Source organism: Rattus rattus, chromosome 8 (genome assembly GCF_011064425.1).
Source record: "Rattus rattus isolate New Zealand chromosome 8, Rrattus_CSIRO_v1, whole genome shotgun sequence".
NCBI classification, from domain to species: Eukaryota; Metazoa; Chordata; class Mammalia; order Rodentia; family Muridae; genus Rattus; species Rattus rattus.
In genome coordinates, this window is record NC_046161.1 from 67,294,139 (window position 1) to 67,314,884 (window position 20,746).

The 20,746-nt window shown below is 44.6% G+C and overlaps 1 protein-coding gene and 1 non-coding gene across 4 annotated transcripts; both read left to right on the top strand.

Moving 5' to 3' along the window:
- The first annotated feature begins 4,830 nt into the window (after positions 1-4,830).
- Positions 4,831-18,346, top strand: Dnaaf4 (dynein axonemal assembly factor 4). Of its 3 annotated transcripts, XM_032909957.1 has the most exons (9): positions 4,831-5,043; positions 5,901-6,048; positions 6,421-6,554; positions 7,334-7,559; positions 9,751-9,896; positions 10,743-10,852; positions 14,586-14,739; positions 17,165-17,270; positions 17,573-18,346. In XM_032909957.1, the coding sequence occupies exons 1-9, from the start codon at positions 4,921-4,923 to the stop codon at positions 17,686-17,688; spliced, it is 1,263 nt and encodes a 420-aa protein (XP_032765848.1). In that variant the 5' UTR covers positions 4,831-4,920; the 3' UTR covers positions 17,689-18,346. The 3 variants fall into 3 exon arrangements, with proteins under 3 accessions (XP_032765848.1, XP_032765850.1, XP_032765849.1); XM_032909959.1 differs by lacking the exon at positions 17,165-17,270 and having other exon boundaries at positions 4,894-5,043; positions 17,573-17,656; XM_032909958.1 differs by lacking the exon at positions 6,421-6,554 and having other exon boundaries at positions 4,903-5,043; positions 5,950-6,048; positions 17,573-17,904.
- On the top strand, positions 15,231-15,336 carry LOC116908468. The gene has a single exon (XR_004388985.1). It is a non-coding gene; the product is annotated as a U6 spliceosomal RNA (small nuclear RNA).
- Positions 18,347-20,746: the final 2,400 nt, after the last annotated feature.

Here is a 20,746-nt window from a genome sequence, read left to right on the forward strand (position 1 = left end):
CCTCTAAGCCTTCTCTAGCCACTGAGTCCTGACTTAGGGGGATTATGTGTGCTCACTCCTAGCATTAGGTCCTGACTCTGTGACCTGAAAGGAACAAGATGGCTGGTACTCTCAGGAGTTAACGCTTCATTGTGGTAGTATTGATTTGGTTGTTGTTAAAATGGGTTATGCAGTTCAATAAGCCTTTTATTGCTGATGGCTTTAGTGGTCAAATGTCTTTGTGAAGAAATGACCTCTAGGGACATATGATTTATTTCACTTTATTTCTAAGGTGCTGTTTTAAAAAATGCAGATGAATTTCAAGTGTTTTACGTTTACCAAACACTATAGTAAGACTCTGTAAATATAAGAAGAACCAGCTGATACACACCTTTAACTCCAGCACCCAGAAGACAGAGGCAGGTGGATCTCTGAGTTCCAGCACAGCCAGGCTCCACAGAGAAACCCTGTCTTGAAAAACAGAAACAGAAAAGAAAAACCACTGGAGGCAGAGACAGGGGGATCTCTAGGAGTTTCAGGATAGTCAGGGCTACAGAGTGAGACCCTAACTTTACCCAAAAAAAGAAAGAAAAGAAAAGAAAAAGGAAAGTCTTAAATTTATTTCAGTCATGAGTCATGGCCAAGCTTCAGAAATCATAGCTGATGAGTATCTTCACATTTGAATTAATTTTCTTACTAGTTAACACATTTGTCTGTACAAAATACTGTCAGAATTATGAGCTATATATAGATACATTTGGCGATGAAAGGATGAATTATGAGTATAGCCAGAAAATTGGTCTCATTTTACACAGATGTCTGTTACACAGCTTGACATGACTTTCTTAGGAAATGGGATAAAAAGCTCCAAACTTCAAAAATGTATCAGAGGTGAGGAGAGGTGTGGGCAGAATTGTGTCTTTTCTGGTCTGATCCTTTTCCTTCACTATGAGGCCTCCCCTCCTACACATGCCTCTCACTTCTGCATCTTAAGTTGTGCTGAAGTTGAACCCAGGCAGGTCACTGTGTATACCTGGGCTCACTCCACAAAGCCAGTCCCGGATGAGGTTCTAAAGCATCAGTCCCTGGACTGAGAAACGGCCCAGCTCTGAAGAGCACTTACTACGCTAGAGAATCCAGCTTCTGTTCCCAGCACCCACTTGGCGCTCACAAGCATGTGCGACTCCAGGCATGGCGGATCTGATACCCTCTTTTGAGCTACTATGTGGGAGCTGGGATTTGAAGCTGTATCCTCCAGGAGAGAAGCCAGTGCTCTTAACCCCTGAGCCGTCTCTTCATTGGTGTGTGCGAAATTTGAAACATGGAGCACACACACACACACACACACACACACACACACACACACACACGTTATTTTCTGAGGAATTTCCTTGCTTGTTCATAGAGGGTTTCTGGTCCACATGCCTCACATATTCCAGGACACAGAGACTGCAGCAGCTTAGCTAATCATAGAAAATGTATCTGTCTTCACATAGAGTGCTTAGAATTAGAGCTGTGATTCGTATCTCCTTGCTGGAGCAATGCTGCCCTTGTGGTTCTTGCTACCCAAGGTAGAAGGTTACACACAGGGATCCAGGCTTTCCTGCACTGGTGTTTTATTCCATGTAAGTAAGTAGAATGTAATGACAGCCAGGTTCTGAGTTTTGCTTTTTTTGTTGTTGTTGTTGTTTGGGGTTTTTTTGGTTCGGTTTTAGTTTGGTTTGTTTTCCAGACATCCAGTTCTCCCTAGTGATAGGAAAAACTCTTAATGATATTGGTCATCATGCAATCTGATGACTTACCATCATAAAAATATCAAACAACGTCATCTAGTCGTCTTTCGAACTTAATTTGTTTTGAACAAATCGGCATGCTAGCATTTCTCCCACAGCCGGGCTATAGAACGCTAAGCAGACACAGGAGCAGGTTTTAAGGGGGTTCTGAGTGTGCAGAACTTTGCTTTTGTAGTGTAGAGAGGTTTTGTGTGCATGTACAATTGTGCTGTTTTATGCTTTCCTAATTTAAAAAGTTGAAAATCTACCAGACCCACAGAGCTCATTTGTAAATAATGGTTGGGAAGTCGGATTGAGAGGGTTAGAGTCTTAGAGGGAAGCCTGTGAAGGTTAAAACTCTCCTAAATGACACATTAGTGTAAGAGAGACGGTAGCGGTGGCCTTCCGTGCTCCTGATGTGGTTAGGAATGACACGTTCACTGGGCATGCCCTCTTACCATCTGCTGTAGAAGGGAGTTTGTCTTTTCTCCTCCAGGATGCTCCAACTTCCCCAGCTTTCCTCTGATCAGAAGTTGCTTTGCGAGCTGTGGATGTGACTTGGTTAGTAGAGTGCTTGCCTAGCATACATGAAATCCAGGTTCCATCCCCAGGACCACAAAAACTGGTCCATGGTGGTTGTTACCCACCTGAAATGCCAGCACTTGGCAGAATGAAGCAAGAGGATCAGAAACCCAAGGTCATCCTCAGCTACGTAGCAACTTTGAGGCTAGCCTGGGCTACATGAGACTGTCTCAAAAAGGGGGACAGGGGAGAAAGAATGAAAAGTAATGACTTTGTCCTGTGGTGTGGGGCGTCTAGGTTTTAAGAGAAGAGCATTTTCTGCTGGGGTACAAACAGAGATAGTTGTGGCATTACATTACGTTTTTCAAAGTCTTCGGAATCTTTAACACCTAACATTTCCAACAATATGGCCACATCCCAGGCCCCACAGGAAGCAGTAGTTTTTGCAAACCAGCAGCCCTGTTTTTGGACTACTTCCTTCAGACTGTCTGGACTTTTCACAGCTTTTCTGAATTCCGAGGTTCCCAAACGTGAGTACCCTTAATCTTGCTCTCTCCTCAGGAGAGCAGTGTAAGATCACATCGGCATTTACTGACTCTTGGTGGTTCTGTGATGGGAGTTTGGAGGTACTGGAGCCCAGAGACTAGGAAGAGCCCTCTCATCTCCCAGGTCAGATGGTCAAAGAGAGATGGAAGGAGGAGGTCGTGTATAAGCCAGAACCTCAACACATGGATACTTGCCTTGTTTATTTCAAAGCTCAATAAAAACCATGGGTGGGAAACCTGGCCTGTGTCAGTCTTACCAATAACACATTACTTGCAGTTATATCAAACAGTTCTCCAAGTACCTGTACCTTTCTTGTTCTGTGGACATGTAGGTGATATTGCTTGTTAGTTAAAATGTTATCTTTTATATAAAAAAGAGTCCTGCTTCTTATCATGATGTATGTGACTTGAACAGTTGTTTCATATTAAAACTATCTCTTCCCCATGTCCTGTTGTTATATGCCTCCTCTGGGGATACCAGTTCAGTACTTTTATACAAACCCAAGTGTGTTCCACATTGGTGACAATGTATTTTGGCAGTAGGTTGTCCTTTTGTTCTTAGTGTGTGTCTTAAGTCATACATGCACCAGTGCTGTGGTCTGTGGCAAAATTACTGTAATTCAAATTGGAAAATAAAACGTTTCCAGACTTTGTCCAACCTTTATTCCTATGACATAGGAAATGACTTTGTAATTCTAATGATTTTGTCTGCTGGTACGTTTTACAATATTCTATAAAGCAACCGAAACATCAGTATTTATGGGTTAGTTTGTAAAGGCTCTGATGTCTTTGAGGATTAAAATTTGGTGTTCATAGCTCATGGCATTCATAATACATTAATACATCTAGAAGTAGTGTAATTAATTAATCCCAGTGCTCAGAACCTGAGCTGGGAGGTTCTGAAGTTGGAGATCACCTCAGACTACCTAGCAAGACTAACATCTCAAGAAAAGAGTCCATCTACCTGCAGGTATGATTTCTGAGGCGTTCTCTCAGCTGAAACATGCAGGACTCCTAACTGAAGGCAATATTCACTGTACTATAAGCAAAATAGTGGCACCAAGCCTTATTAATAAAGAATTTACTGAGATAAGACAATTGCTATGATAATAAAGTGCCTCTCACTTATTTAGAATTTGTGACCGTGTACAAGGACATGGATATTATTTACTTTGTATATCAAATGATAGGTTTGATGTTGAAAGTCATGATCATGATTTTAAAAATATTTAACTCTTGAAGCACATTTTCATCTTTTATTTTTGAGGTTATTTATTTAAGAAAACTAGTTGTAAAGTATTCTTTGTTGGGATTGGAGGAATGGTTCAGCCCTTGAGAATGCTTGCTGCTCTGTCAGGGAAATCAAGTTCAGTTCCCAGCAGCCAAGTCAAGTGTCTCACAACACCTGTAACTCCAGTTCAAGAGGATCCAAAACCCTCTTCTGCCCTCTAAGACATCTGCGTACACACACACACACACACACACACACACACACACACACACACACACAGACTCCTGACTCTAAAAGTGCATTGCTGTCACAATGTACACATCCCAGCTCTGCTGAACCACATCTCTCTGCATCCTAAAGCTCCAAGCTTTGTCCTCTCCAGAGCTAAGAAATGCAACCCAACCTCTCCCAGGGAGTCACACCAGAGCTTCTCTCCTCCTTTAGCAAAAATTCACTCTAAATTATTTGTATTTATTTTAATTAATTTGTGTCTGCGTGTGAGTGAGGTGCACTCGGAAGCCAGAAGGTTGAAGGTACAGGCGCTTAAGAGAAGCCAAGCACGGGTGGTGAGGCCCGAACTACGACCCTCTGGAAAGTAGTGCATGCGCAGGGCAGTCTCCTGTCCCCGAGCCGTCTCGTTCCCCATGTCGTTCTGCTTTATTTCTTCCTCAATCTCTCAGAGGTAGTGGGGACCCAGATGCTCCAGACTCATGTTGGACTACAGCCGACTGCAGTACTCAACACGCATGGACCCCTGACCCGGAAGGAACCTAAGGACCGGAAGTGATGGTAGCCCCGCAATCCCCACTTCCCTAGCAACCTAATTGGCTCCTTAGCGACGTAAAGTGGCTGTGCAGTCCTTGGTCCCGCCATGCCAGTGCGAGTGAGCGAGTTCAGCTGGCAGCAGACACCGGCCGCACTCTTCCTGTCGCTGCCTCTACGCGGCGTCTGCGTGCGCGATGCTGATGTGTTCTGTGGGGAAAGTTACCTGAAGGTGGGCGGGGCTGAGGTGTCTTTGCAGTGCGCGCCCCGGGAGCAGGAGCTGCCTTGTACTGTACAGTGTCCACTGCTTTATTTTTTTAATTAATTTTTAATTTACTTTTTTTACTTTTAATGAATTTATGTTTGTTATGCTAAGGATCAGACCCAGCGTCCTATGTATGCTACGCCACTCAGCTACATTCTAGCCACTGTGTATATATTAAATGAATGACTGCTTGCATGTATGAATGTGCATCAGATGTGTGCAAATGCCTTCAAAGGCCAGAAGAGGGGATCAGATCTCCTGGAACTATAGTTACAGATAGTTGTGAGCCATGCACTATGCAAGAGCAAATGCTCTTAACCATTGAGCCATCTCTCCATCCCAGAACAATTACTCTTAACCACTGAGCCATCCCTCCAGCACAAGAACAAGTACTTTTTTTTTTTTTTTTTTTTTTTTTTCGGAGCTGGGGACCAACCCAGGGCCTTGCACTTCCTAGCAAGCACTCTACCACTGAGCTAAATCCCCAACCCCAAGAACAAGTACACTTAACCACTGATCCATCTCTCCAGCCCAGAGGTTTTTTTTTGTCTTGTTTTTGTTTTTGTTTTTGTTTTTAAGATTTATTTGTTTTATATGTATGAGTACACTTTTGCTCTCTTCAGACACACCAGAGGGCATCAGATTCCATTACAGATGGTTGTGAGCCAACATGTGGCTGCCGGGAATTGAACTCAGGACCTCTGGAAGAGCAGTCAGTGCATTTAACCATCGAGCCATCTTTCCAGCACCCCCCCCCTTTTTTTTTAATGGCAGTGTCTTAAGTGTAACTAACTCAATGCCTTCTTTCTCTGTCTTCTGAACAGGTTAACTTTCCTCCATTTTTATTTGAGGTGTTTCTCTATGCTCCCATAGATGATGGGAAGAGCAAAGCCAAGATTGGAAATGACACGATTCTCTTCACATTGTATAAAAAGGAGCCAGTTCTGTGGGAGAGCCTTTCTATGCCAGGCGGTAAGTTTTTAGTGAGAGTTGTTCACTTGAGCTGGGTGTCATTCAAAATCACTCAGTATGTACCTGTAAGCCAATACCAGAAAGCTGGGCTACATGAAACATTGTCTGAAATTTAAAAAAAAAAGAGTTTTTCTCTGGGTGTCACGGTGACTCCGGGTGGTGCTTGCTTACACTGTCAGCTCTTAAGAGGCTGAAGTAAGAGGATCACAATGCTAAACTACCCTGGGCAGTATAAAAGGTGCAGTCTCGAGTTTTTCTACTTTTTATGAAATTAGATCTAAAGAAATCTTATCCAGATCAGTATAAGTGCTTTTCTCCTCAATGAAACAATTTAATCATAATCCCGATGTAGTGCTTTTCCTTATATTCCAGTTGATAAAGAGATAATGCAGAGAATAAGAGAAAAATCTATCTTGCAAGCACAGGAGAAAGCAAAAGAGGCTACAGAAGCGAAAGCTGCTGCCAAGCGAGAAGATCAGAGATACGCCCTAGGCGAGATGATGAAGGTAAAAGGCAGACTCCAGGGCATTCGCTGAGGAGCCAGGGACAGAGAAGCAGTTCAGCCGGAAGTGAGAGCGCAGGCCACCCGGCTCGGGATGGTGAAACAGGAGGATCAGAAGGCAAAGCCATCAGCGGCTGTGGTGACGCACGCCTTTAGTTCCAGCGGTTGGGAGACAGAGGCAGATCTCTTGTTTCTTGTTTTTGTTTTTTGTTTTTTGTTTTTTGTTTTTTTTCGGAGCTGGGGACCGAACCCAGGGCCTTGTGCTTGCTAGGCAAGCGCTCTACCACTGAGCTAAATCCCCAACCCCGATCTCTGAGTTTGAAGCCAGCTTGGTTTACAGTGCTAGGCAAATGATCAGCTACTGCAGGGCATGAGTTAGGCCCTCAGCTTTTTGGCCACTAACCTGTGAACTGTCCCACCACTTCTCATGTCACCCCGCTAGCACTGAGCCTTGTACACGAAGCCTAGGGGAAGTATGTGGGGAAGGGCTGTGGGAAATGCCCATTTGGTGCCCTGCAGTTCATCTGGAGAACATCCTGTCCTTCAGAAGAGAGTGCCCCTTACACACACACACACACACACACACACACACACACACACACACACACACACACACGTGGGGAGGTGGGAGCGGGTTCCACTGTTTCAGTGCAAAATAAAACCCCTGCTCTTAATCCCAAGGCTCAGACACTCACACAAGCACATCCGACACACACTCAGGCCAAAGGTACAGCCGCTGCTTTTTGAATGTTTTAAATAACTTGCTAATTACAATGCTTATAGATTGAAGAGGAAGAGAGGAAAAAAATAGAAGATATGAAAGAAAATGAACGGAAAAAAGCAACCAGAGAATTAGAAGCGTGGAAAGAATGCCAAAAGAAAGCTGACGGACAAAGACGAGTCCACAGGAAGGAGAAACCGCTACAGGGAAAGCAAGCTGAAGAGAGGCGAGCACTAAAACCTCAGAATTTGCCCCGGAAGGCCCCGCCCACTCGCCTCCCCACAAGAGGTGTGGTGCCTTCTTTTTCTCTTCCTTTCTTTCTTTAAAAAAAAAACAAAAACAAAAACAAAAACAAAAAAACGTTTTGCAGGCATAGGCCATGCTCTGATGTGGAAAATAAGCAATATGTCACAATGAGGTGAGATGGACGACCTTTTCTGAGGGGTGAGACAGGCTTTGCTGTGTAGGTCTGAACCTCCTGGAATGTGATACTCTGGTCTCAACCACAAATGTTTGGCTTATGGGAATTCACCATCACACATGGCTTACTGGCCACATTTTGTACAAACCAGAATATTGAGCTTAGAGAGACATTGACAACAGTGAAACACAGAGCAGACCCTGGGAACTAGTTAAGTGGAGAATGAGTTAGAGGAAAGAAGCCACACAATTGGTGTAAGGTTGCTGTCAGGGAAAAGACAGACACTCATCTACCTTCTTTATTTTCATTCCCAGGCTGGCCTCAGACTTGCTGTGTAGCTGAGAATGACCTTGAACTTCTGATCCTCCTGCCTCTACCTCGCTATTGCTGGGATTTTAGGCATGCCTCAAGCAAGTTTGCTTTTTTCCCTTCATGCTGCGGACCAAGTCTAGGCCCTCTGCTTTTCTAGGGAAGCTTATAAGCTTATAGAGCCTGAGCTAAATCCAACACACACACACACACACACACACACACGCACGCACACGCACACACAATTTTTTTGAGAAGGCATCTTATGTAGTCCAAGGTTGTCCTGAATGCCCTATATAGATAAAAAATAGTCCGTCCTTTTCTTTATTTCTTTTTAAAAATAATTTGTTTTTATTTTATGGGCACTGGTGTTTTGCCTGCATGCATATCTGTGTGAGGGTGTTGGACCCCCCTGCAACTGGAGTTACAGACAGCTGCGAGCTGTGGGTTCCAGGATTTGAATCTTGAGCCTTGGGCAGAGCCTTCTCTCTAGCCCCACCTTTTCTTTCTTGTATGCACTCTTTTTCTCTAAAGTACATTACTCCGAGTCTTTGTTTCTTGAAATCCTTTCTCACCTGTTTCAGTGTTTGCCTCTAAGCCTGTGTGTCTTGTTTAGGTATGCTAGCGTTTCTAAGTAACAGCTGTCTTTCCTCGTGTATAGACCACATCCTGGCACACCGCTTCCCTCCTCTCCTGGCTTGGCAGCCGCCAGTCTACTAAGCCCCCTGTAAGCCTGTCTGCCTTTCACTATCATGGTGCCACTTTCGTACAGTTCTCTGTGATGCATGACAAGCTTCCTTCTTTAGGAAGTGTGTAGGGATACTGCTGTGGGGGCAGGGCGTAGGACTTGGAGGAGGCATGCATGTCAGTAATGGGTTTGCCTAGTGTGCCTCCCCCAGAGTGGATTTGAACTAGACAGAACCTCAACAGTGAATCCCAGAAAAGCAGCGGGTCATTGAGTAGAGACTAGCTGCCATGTTAATGCTGGATGTTCTATTCCTTGTTGCAGAAAACATCTTTGATTTATTTTTGTTATTACTATTTGTGTGTGATATGTGTGGAGAGAGAGAGAGAGTGTGTGTGTGTGTGTGTGTGTGTATCTCGGAGGTGTGCCAGGAGGTCAGAGGATAACTCTGTAGAATTGGTGTCCTGTTCTGTCCTCCCCATCCCTTTCTCCCATTTATCTATCTATCTATCTATCTATCTATCTATCTATCTATCTATCTATCTATCTACCTATCAATTTGAGACAGGGTCTCACTTTGCTCACTATGTAGCCCTGGTGGCCTGGACCTCTATATAGAACAGCCTGGTCTGGAACTCACAGAAATCAGCCTGCTTCTGCTCTGAGTATTGGAACTAAAGATGTCCACTGTCCAACCCAGCTCCTTCCACTTTATGAGGTCAAATTGCTTGTACAGCAAGCACTTCACCCTCTGACCTGTCTCACTGGCCTATCTTTGCCTTGTTTTCTTTACTTTCTTTTTTTTCATTTTTTTGGAGCTGAGGACCGAACCCAGGGCCTTGCACTTGCTAGGCAAGCGCTCTACCACTGAGCTAAATCCCCAACCCCTTTGCCTTGTTTTCTTTTGTTGATTTTTGTTGTTGTTATTTTTTTATTATTTATACTTTGTTATTTATTATTAAATTTTAGCATTAGCTTTGGTGTGTAGTAATCTTAAAAGTCAACGTGTTAGTTAGAAATGAGAAATGAATGACTCACTCGATGCCATACCCTTGCTTTTGAAGGGAGGAATTGGGAAAACATATTCTCTGAGAAGTTAAAGGAAGACAGGGTCCCTGCACCTCGCTCTGCTGGCAGCATTCAGATCAGCTTTACCCCTCGAGTGTTCCCAACCGCTCTACGAGAATCCCAAGTTGCAGAAGAGGAAGAGGTAGGCACACAGCATCAACAAGGTAGTCACCACTTCAGTTAGTGTCAGCGTTGCCACTAGCGGAATGTCTTCACTACTTCATCTATGGAAATGAGTGAGCTTCAGGACAGCCAGGGCTCCGAACAGATATTCTACCAAAAAAAAAAAAATTAGATTTTATATTTCTTTGTTTCATTTTAGTGTTTTTTGTTTGAGACAGTGCTTAGGTTTTTCTCTAAAACTACATTATTCTTATATAATTTAAGGGTTCTTAAATGATTCAACCTCTCTTAGCCTACCAGCCAGAGGTAGGGGAGAAAGAGAGTTAATAGGAAAAGGGGTTATGGACCTGTTTAGTAGTAATTCCTTGAGGGCTATTCCATGCTTCACTGTCAGGATACCAGCAGTCCAGTTCAACAGCAAATGCTAACATGAAACAGTAGCGGTGGCTCGACCCAGCAGAAACTGCAGGGCTTTCCCAAATTGGCATGAATCAGCAGAAGGGGCCAGAATCCGCTGGAATACCATGAGAAGTTATTTGATATGTTTCTCTCTAAGAAGTAAAGACCAGCAAAGACCAGCAAAGACCAGCAGGCACTGCAGAGCTGTAAAACAAGTGATTTCTCACTGTGTATGGGGTTCCATGCATGTTTGCTGTTCCTACACCTCTCTTCATGAACACAGTCCAGGAGCTGAGGGAGTGGCTCCGTCCACAGTTAAAATGAGTCTCTTCATGTTAAATAATGCATCAGGATAATCCTACGGGTATTCTAGAGGCCCATCTCCTGGGTATTTCCAAATACTGTCGGGTTGACTGCACTAGCCAGCAAAGACAGTGTCCATCACCAAACTGCATTCTCCTTGTAGTGGCTGCATAAACAAGCAGAGGCCCGGAGAGCCATGAGCACTGATCTTCCAGAATTTTCTGACTTAAAAGAAGAAGAGAAGAATCCAGACTGGTTGAAAGACAAGGGAAAGTGAGTTGTCTGAGTATCCTGCATCCTACACTGGCTCATCATATTCCAGGGATAGAGGGGCCGTGTGTGTGTGTGTGTGTGTGTGTGTGTGTGTGTGTGTGTGTGTGCGTGCTGTTGGGGGGATGGGTCACATGCTGGTCCTTTTATGTCTACTTGACACAAGCTTGAGGCATTTGGGAAGAGGGAACTTCAGTTGAAAAAAATGACCCCGCCGAGGTTTGCTTGGCCTACACAAGAAGCTGAAGGTCGGCATGGTGGTAACTTAGTGAGACCCCGTCTCAAAATAAGGAAGGAATTGCTGCAATCCCACTCCTTGAGAGGGAGAGGAGACCTGGGTTTTAAGGCTTTGTTTGGCCACACAGCAGGTTCCCCAGACTGTGCCATGTGAGCCGCATGTGAAAACAAACAATAAGTGACATAATTTTAGAAGGGGAAAAGGACAGGGGATATAGGTCCGTGTTATAGCACTTGTCTAGACTGTGAGGCCCTTGATCAAACCTCAGTACTTCAAAGGCCTATAATCCTGGGAGCTTGGAGGCAGAAGCAGCTCTGTCTATATAATGAGTCACACACATCAGGGGCAACATACAGACTGACTTTTCCTCATAGAGTAATCCAGGAAAAAAGGAGCCCATGGGACATAGAGTTAGACACATGACATTTTGGTTAACAACAGAGTGTACACTGGCCCTCAAAGCATCTATGGCCTAGTGATATCATAGCTGTCTTAGTGTGCATAAGCACACCTACAGCTTTCAAAAACCAGTCTCCTAGTGTCATCTTTCTGAGATCAAGCAGCACATGGCGGTACAGATGGGTAAAAAGAGATGTGCCGTGAGCAACTGGGATTGTGATGTATGCTTTTAATCCCAGCTCTGAGGAGGCAAAGGCAGGTGGATCTCCGGGGCTCATTGGTCAGGCATCCTAGCTTGGCCGGGAGCCCCAGATCCCAGCAAGAGACCCTGTCTGAAAAGCCTGGTGAGGCTGAGTGTGTGGCACATGCCTTTAATTTGAGGTCAGCCTAGTCTACAAAGTGAGTTCCAGACTAGACAGGGCTACATAGTGAGACCCTGTCTCAAAACAAACAAACAAACAAACAAACAAACAAAACCAACCACCAAAAAAGGCAGATGGTTCTCAGGGAACAAAAGCAAGCAGCATACACTTCATGGATGTTCCCTTGCTAGTCTAGTCCCTCAGCCTGTGCATAGGCAGGGTAGGTGAGTGTGGTTCTCACCCACAGTAGCTCTCCACCAGAGCTGAGGGAGGACAGGTTTTTTTTTTTTTAAAGATTTATTTATTTATTTATTTATAAGTACACGGTAGCTGTCTTCAGACGCACCAGAAGAGGGCATCCAATCCCATGGTTGTGAGCCACCATGTAGTTGCTGGGAATTGAACTCAGGATCTCGGGAGAGCAGTCAGTGTTCTTAACCACTGAGCCATTTTGCCATCCCAGGATGAAAGTTTTGTGTGGAAGGTTTTGGAAAACCTGCAAACTCTTGCCCTGCAAAGGGATCATCATGCTTGTTATGTGTATGAATCTGTCCGCTGCTTCCTAAGAGACCCTGTCTGCTGACTGCTACACAGTGTCTTCTGAATGATAGTGCCAGGCTGGGAGTGCTGCTTGGTGGTCAAGAACACGCCTCCCACATGTGACACATGAGGCCCTAGCTTCAACCTGCAGATTCCTCCCCTGCGCCCCCAAACCGCAAGATTGTCCCAGGGGATCGCGAGAGCTGTCTCCTCATTTTCTTGAGCCAGGTTCTCTTGTAGCCCAGTCTAACACTGAATTTGTGCAGTTCTCTCGCCTGTGCTGGGGTCATGGGTATGAGCTACCACTCCTAGTTTAACCTGTGTACCTAAATGTGTTCAGAACAGGACCAGGAACCCAACCTTTGCTCCTGTGTTGAAATGAACTAAGGTCTGTAGAGACGGGCCAGTCTCCTCACCCTGCTTTTCCTGTAGAAGGATGTTAGGATTGCCATTACAAGATGGCCTCTCAGCCGCAGGTGTAATCGTCCTCCACTGACAGTGCTTTACAGCTTATCCTAGTCTGTTGCAGTACTTGGTGTTTAGAGTCTGCTGACAAAGTGCAGAGGAGGCAAAAGTCACTCTCCTCTCTTTACGACCTTTTTCCTCTAGGAAAAATCAGTTGAGTGCACTGCCAGAGAGCACCAAGCCATGACTTTCGTTTGTTTGTTTGTTTTGGTTTGGAGACAAGATCTCACTTTGTAGGCTGGCCTGAAACTCCCTATATAGGCTAGGCTGGTCTTGAATTCACAATGATTCTCCTGCCTCCACCTCCCAAGCATATGCTTTCATACCTCTGAGGAGTTTGTTTTACTAGGTTTTTGGGTTGTTTTTTGACAGGGATTTTATGTGTAGCCCTAGCTGTCATGGAACTGGCTCTGTAGATCAGGCTGGCCTTGAACTCACAGAGAGCTACCTACTTCTGCCTCTGCCTTTCTGCCGCTCTGCCGCTCTGCCGCTCTGACCCTCTGCCCCTCTGCCCCTCTGACCCTCTGACCCTCTGCCTCTGCCTCTGCCTCTGCCTATCTCCTGAGTACTGGGGTTAAAAGTGTGTGCCATCACCACCCAGCAAAATTTACTCTTCTTGAACTGACATGTCAGCATTCCTGCTTCTGCCTCTAAACTCCTGGGATTGCAGGCCTTTAGCACCATGTCCATGTTATTTGTTAAAATCATATTTAGAATGCCTCTCTCTGCTTCATTCTGAATGCTAAATCAAAGGGGCATGTGTCCCTTTAGCAAGATGTACTGATGCTGGCTGGCTGACCTGTGCACGCTCTGTCCGTCCAATAGATTTTTGCAGTATCGGGGTTTGAATCAAGGGCCTCACAATCTAGACAAGTGCTATAACACGGACCTATATCCCCTGTCCTTTTCCCTTTTAAAAATTATGTCACTTATTGTTTGTTTTCACATGCGGCTCACGTGGCACAGTCTGGGGAACCTGCTGTGTGGCCAAACAAAGCCTTAAACCCCAGGTCTCCTCTCTCCCTCTCAAGGAGTGGGATTGCAGCAATTCCTTCCTTATTTTGAGACGGGGTCTCACTAAATTGCCCATGCTGACTTTCAGCTTGTTGTGTAGGCCAAGCAAACCTTGATCTCATGTCTTCTCACCCCTGCTTGTGAAGCAGCTGGGATTACAGGTCTGTACCACCAGGCTGGCTGGTGGTGCCTGTGTGCTGACACAGGTGTCACACTCAGCTCACAGCTTCCGGGGGTCGTGAAGAGCTGTTCCCTCTGGCTCTTGTCCTTTCCTGTTCTCTCTGCACCAGCTTTCATGTAGCTAGTTTCTCCTATGGTTAACAATGAGCAGCCGCATTTGTGCTGTGTGCTTCCCTCCTCTGTATCCAGCAGAGGGAGAAGTTGTACCAGCTTCTCACACCCCAACTTGAGGCCAAAATCACCAGCTTCATTCAGGCCAGTTTAAGCCCCTTCCCTATCCCTAAATAAATCAACGTATCAAGGAAGATTGCCATACGCTTGCTGCAAAGGATGGCTGCCTTTGTGTGGGAGGATCTGTCCTACTCAATGTGCTTGCTCGGTGTATGTAGAGAGACGGAGTCTGTGGTAGGCGGTCTCCATCTGACTGGGAATAAACAAGGCAGATGGTAAACTGACTGACTGAGTGCCAAGTAGGGTAGATGTTATTTCTCCACGTCTGCTTCAGTGTTAAATTGGCCTTTTCTTTTTGTCTCATTAGCAAATTGTTTGCAACAGAAAACTACTTGGCAGCGATTGACGCCTATAATTTAGCCATACGATTGAACCGTAAGATCCCAGTACTGTATTTGAATCGGGCTGCTTGCCACCTCAAGTTAAAAAACTTACACAAGGCCATTGAGGACTCTTCTAAGGTACGTACGTTTCTCTGTTTAGGTGTGTTGTGAATATGTTTATGTATTTACTTCATTTAAGAATATAATGCGGGGTTGGGGATTTAGCTCAGTGGTAGAGCGCTTGCCTAGGAAGCGCAAGGCCCTGGGTTCGGTCCCCAGCTCTGAAAAAAAGAACCAAAAAAAAAAAAAAAAAAAAAAAAAAAAAATATAATGCTTTGGGGCTGGAGAGATGGCTCAGTCGTTAAGAGCACTGACTGCTCTTCCAGAGGTCCTGAGTTCAATTCCCAGCACCCATATGGTGGCTCACAACTGTCTGTAACTCCCAAATCAGACACCCTCACATACCTTTACATGCAGGTAAAACACCAATGCAACATATATATATATATATATATATATATATATATATATAGATATAGATATAGATATAGATATGTATATATAGATATGTATATGTATATGTATGTTACAAAATGAGACTCTCTTAAAAGATCAAATGAGACAAATGTGTGCTCATTTAGCAGCACAGATGCTAAAATTGGAATGATACAGAGAAGGGTATTGTAGTCCCTGTGCAAGGATGACACAAAAATTCATGAAGTATTTCCTAATTTTTCTTTTTGAGTTTCCATTTTGAATGTGTTTAGACTACTAAAACAATAAACTACTGATGTCTGAAAAAAACTGCTATAGAACCTAGCATGTTCAAGATCCACATGGATGGGATTGGGCAGACATTTGCTAGGCCTTCTTTATTGGTTTAAATGATGCCCTAGGATTAGCACTTAGCCTCGCAGTAAAGCCTCTGCTTAGCCAGTGTGAAGTGCTGGGTTCTGTATTCAGTTCCCTCCCCCAGAAGTTGAATGCTAAGCCCTTCTGCCTTCAAGGTAAATGCTGTCCTGCTGAGTTCTGTGTGGTCCTCTTTTCCCTTTTTATTTGTTCTCTGTAGAGGATAATCTGCAGTAGCCATGCTTTCTGTTTCCAAAGAGTGAGCTTGTTTTGCAGTGAGCAAAATGGAAAGAATAGTCAGCCAGGAGCAGATAGGAAGAGAAGCATCAGATGGTAAAGCGCCATCACATCAGGCACCGACCGTCCTGCAGCAGTCGCTGGGGAAGTCTACTGGGGTCCTGCCTGAGGGGTTCCTAGGCAAGCATAGACTTTGCTTCATGGATGAGCTTCCGGTTCCTCCTTCCCACTGCAGACCCTTTTACAGTGTGGGAAACAGTAGTAACCTCTGCTGGGAATGGCTCACTCTGAGAACCAGCCATTCTCACGGGTGCTATGTTTGTAATTACAGCCTCAGCTCTTAGCTATTTTCCTTTCTCCCTGTTAGAGAGCCAGGGACAACCTGACCTAGGATGTGGAGTTTTGGGAGCTCTTGAAATAAACATGCTTGAGACAGCTTTCAACACGGGCAAATAGCACATGACAATTTACCAATATAACTTATATTTCAGGCCTAAATTTCATAACATTGAGCAGGCCTTAAGTTTGCCATCCTATTCCTTGGCCTCCCTATAACTGGAATTATAAACATGTGCTACCAGGCCCAGCTGTTCCTATGTTTAGTGTTTTATTTATTTCTGAGACAGGGCCTCATGTAGCTTAGACTGACCTGGAACCTAGTAGGTAGAGAAGAATGGCCTTTCACTCCTGATCCTCCAAACTGCTGGAACTGCAGGCCTGTGACTATACCCAGCTTAATAGTGCTCTGGGGACAGGAGTTATAGGTGCAAAGCATTACGTCTGACTGTTTTATACACATGCATGTAGTATGTATGTAGTATGTGTGTGGATGTGTTTGCAGGCATGTGTAGTGGCAAGAGGTGTTCACCTTCTTCTCTAAGGATTTATTTTTAATCACATGTGTGTTTGTGTGTGGTGCTGGGATAGACGGTTATTTGCACATGAATGCAGTCGCCCACAGAATCCAAAGGATGAGACTGGATCCCCTGAAAGTGAAGCTATAGACAGCAGTGAGCTGTCTAATGTGGGTGCTGTGAATTAAATTCAGGTCCTCTGGAAGAGCAGCCCATGATCTTAGCCTATGAGCCATCTTTCTATTCCCACATTTGCATTTGTGTGTGTTTGAGTTTTTTTAATTTAAGTATAATTATACGGTTTCCCCACTCTTTCTCCCTTCAATCCCCCATATCCACCATAGACTCTTTTTCTTTAATTATTACTCTCCAACCTTTTTGTCAAAGCAGGTCTCTGATTCAGCTAGGCTAACTGGTCTGCCAATCAGCTGTAGGGATACTCCTGTCTCTACTCCCCCAGCACTGACATCAGCACACTCCGCCATGCCTGTTTTTGTTTGTTTTTTTGTTTGTTTGTTTGATGTGGGTGCTGGGATTCGAACACAGGTCTTCAGGCTTGCCGAGCAAGCACTTTACCCACTGAGCCATCTCACTAACCCCTAATTATATACATTATTTGGAAGGCACTAGAATTATTGACACCACCTGTTGCCGACAATGCCAATGCAAGAATGAAGGCACATGTCCGACGAGGGACAGCATTCTGCCAACTAGAGTTGTATGTTGAAGGTAGGAGACTGATGGAGGCATGGCGTAACTCTGTTAGTGGAGGGGTTTCATTGCCTTGCACGCACAAGGCTGTTAGAGTCCCCAGTACCATATACACTAATGTGGTGGCACACACCTGGAATCCCAGCACGTGGGGGTGGAGGCAGGAGATCAGAAGTTCAATGTTGTCTTCAGTTACCTATCAAGGTCAAAGTCTTTAAATTTACAGGAGACCCTGTTTCAGAAAAACAAAAGGTTGTCTAGAGAATACAGGTATTTATGAAATACTTGCTTTATTGATTATCATTGATATGTCAATACAGGCTTGCAAGATTATGAAGCTGCACTTAAGATCGACCCAGCCAACACAGTTGTACAGAATGATGCCGAGAAGATTCGGAATATAATTCAAGGGACAACACTGAAGTCTCATGACTAGATAGATACAGCTCGGTATAGCAGTCCCTGCACGTACTCTAGCTCTGTAATGCACAGTGTTAGAGGTTCTTTGCAATGGCAGTGCTTGAGGGATCATTTCCAAGGTAAAAACTATCTCTCACGGCCTTTGATCCCAGTACTGGGAAGGCAGAGGTAGGCAGGTCTCTGTGAGCTTGAGGCCAGCCAGAGCTACACAGCGAGATCCTGTTTCAAAGTACAAAAGGAAGCACAGAGAAGGGGCCATGTGAATCTTCAGTCTTAGGACAGGGCTTGGGCTTTGACATTGCTGTTCTGAACCGCCTGTGCGTGCCCTTGGAATTAAGCTGTTGGCATTTCCAGGATACTATGGAGGAATCAACAGGATAGAATTTCCACATATAAGATTGTGCTTATAAAGTATTTTTATTATATTAAATATAGTATTTCATTCTGAATGATTGGCTTTGGTATAGACAATTTTTAGTCACTTACAGATACACATAACCGTATTTTGTTCTTTATATTATTTGTTGTTTGAGTCTAGACCAGTTACAGTGTAATATGTATTGCATACCAACCCTGGGTCTGCTGGGTAAAAAGATGTAGAATGCCAGGCTAGCCTGGGCAACATAGTGAAATTGTCTCACGAAAAAGTGAAGAAATAAACAACAGAAAAACAAGTTACTCTGAAAACCTTGTTTATTTTTCAAGAGATGTATTTATATTTAATTTTCTGTGCATGGGTATTTTGCCTGTAGGGATGTGTGCCACGGTTGTATGCAGTGCGTGCAGTGGCCAGCAGAAAGCACTGGGTCTTTTGGAACTGGAGTTAAAGACAGTTGTGAGTCACCATGTAGGTGCTAGAAATTGAAGCCAAGTCCTCTGGAAAATCAGACAGTGCTCTTAATCACTGAGCCATCTCTCCTGTCCCTAAACCTTATTTTTGAACTTATAGGCTGTTGTTGAAAACAAAACTGAGCAGGGTCTTGTATGCCTTTAGTCTTAGCACTCAAGAGTAGGAAATAGAATGAAGATGCCGGGTTCCAGGCCAGCTTGGGTCACATAGCAAGACTGAGTCTCAAACCAGCTAACCAAGGGCCAGCGTGATGGCTTAGTGTTAAGAACGCAGTGGCTTATCCAGAAGACTCAAGTTTAGTTCCCAACTCCTACATTAGTTGTCTCACAACCACTCGGAACTCCAACTTCAAGGATCCGATGGATGCCTTCTCTGACCACTCCGAGCACTATTGTAGTTGCTTTTGGGCGTCCTGTTTGGGGGCTATAAAGACATGGAGACATCTTTATAGTCTAAGTCTGTTAGCCTTTTTGCTGAGGGCAGTCTCCTGAGCTAGCCGTCCAAACCCAACTATTCACCTCCCATCACTCTATCACGTGACTCTGTGGCTCACCAGCTTCTCCCCTCTGCTCCTCCCCCACTTCAGTCTCCAGTTCTTTTCATCAAAAAAGCCACTCCTCCTTCCTGTTACAAAAAACTTATTAGCATGGAGGGAGAGGTTTCCCAGTTTACTCACTCTGAACCAATCAGCAGCAGGACTATGCCCAGTCTATCTCTTAGTGTGGCCTTTTGGACAGATTGAGAGCTAGGTCACCCCCAAACCCAGGATAGCTTGACTTTTAACAAGATAATCTCAGAATCATTTACATGGTTTTCAGGCAGGTGAGGAGGCACCATTTACATATAGAACGCAGTCTTGTAGGCTATAACAATGACAATATCATATATCCTGCCAGCACCTGGCACTGCAGTTACAGCAATTAACAGTTGAGAATACAGGGGCACACATTCACACTGATACAATATATGTGGGGGTAGGTTATCCCAACAGAGCACAAATTCACATGGTGCATACACACACAGTAAAAATAAAGTTTAAAAACTTCATCCCAATAAAAGTTAAAACAAATTTAGTTTGTAGATTTTGATGTTTTAAGACAGCGTCTTAAAACAGTCTGGCCTGAAATTCATAGTGGTCCTTCTGTTTCAGCCTTACCAATGCAAGGATAACAAATAGTTACTATAGCTAGGCAGTGGTGGCATCTGCCTTTAATCTCAGCACTCGAGGCAGAAGCAGATGAATCTCTGTGAGGGTTAGAGGCTAGCCTGGTCTACAGATCAAGTTCCAGGATAGCCAGGGCTACAGAAAGAAACCCTGTCTCCAAACACCAAAAAAAGAAGAAAGAAAAATGAACAAAAAACAAACATATCCTAGAGCTGGGTATGGTGTGGTGCTTCACACCTCTAAGCTTAGGAGGCTGACACAGGGATGAACCATCTCACTGGCCCCTCTTTACTCATTTTTGGGAGGTAGTGTGACAGAAGCTATGTATCCCAGGCTGGTCTTGAAATCATGGCAATTCTCCTGCCTTAGCCTTCCAAGTATTGGGATTTTAGGTGTGGGCCACCATGCCCAGCTAAATGGTGATACACTTCTTATATTTGGCTTTTAGAGGTAAGGCCTCACTCTGTAGTCCTGCCTGGTCAGGAACTCCCTTTGAAACTCAGCTGGCCTCAAAGTTGCAATCCTCTTGCCTCAGCTTCCTGAATGCTGGGTTCCTGTGAGCCACCAGCCTAGGCTGCTATCTTCCTTTGTCTTAGTAAGTAAACGTAGTGTCATGTGCTATGATGGAAGTCCCTTGCAGCTTAGTAGCTCCATACACTTTGGATGCTAGCCAAGCACTCTACCAACTAGGCCAAATGCATGCCCTGAGATAGGTCATTCTTGAGCCAAAGAGGAGTGATCATTGTTGTCAATAAAAGGATAAGGAGAGGGGGGATATATTCTATGGGGGTCTGGGGGAAGGGGGTCCCTCAGCAGGCCCATGCTGAGGTACCTCTTCCCCTGAGTGACAAGCCACAGGACTTGTAAAGTATAGAATAGAGTTTATTCAGGGCATGAGGAGGGGAGTTAAGAGGGTAGTAGGGCAGAAAGAGAAAGAGAGAAGAAGAGAAATAAAAGAGGAGAGCAGGAAAGGAGTAGAGCACGTGGAAAGAAGAGCAGAGAATGGGGAGAGAAGGGACAAAGGGGTAAGAGAGAGGAAGCAGGAGCAAGAACAAGAAG

What these genes read in the sequence shown, in the direction of transcription:
- Dnaaf4 (XM_032909957.1), top strand. Translation starts at nt 4,921, where the DNA reads ATGCCAGTGCGAGTGAGCGAGTTCAGCTGGCAGCAGACACCGGCCGCA. An exon ending in GTGGGGAAAGTTACCTGAAG is followed by an intron (nt 5,044 to 5,900) that starts GTGGGCGGGGCT and finishes TCTTCTGAACAG; the next exon opens with GTTAACTTTCCTCCATTTTT. An exon ending in AAGTTGCAGAAGAGGAAGAG is followed by an intron (nt 9,897 to 10,742) that starts GTAGGCACACAG and finishes TTCTCCTTGTAG; the next exon opens with TGGCTGCATAAACAAGCAGA.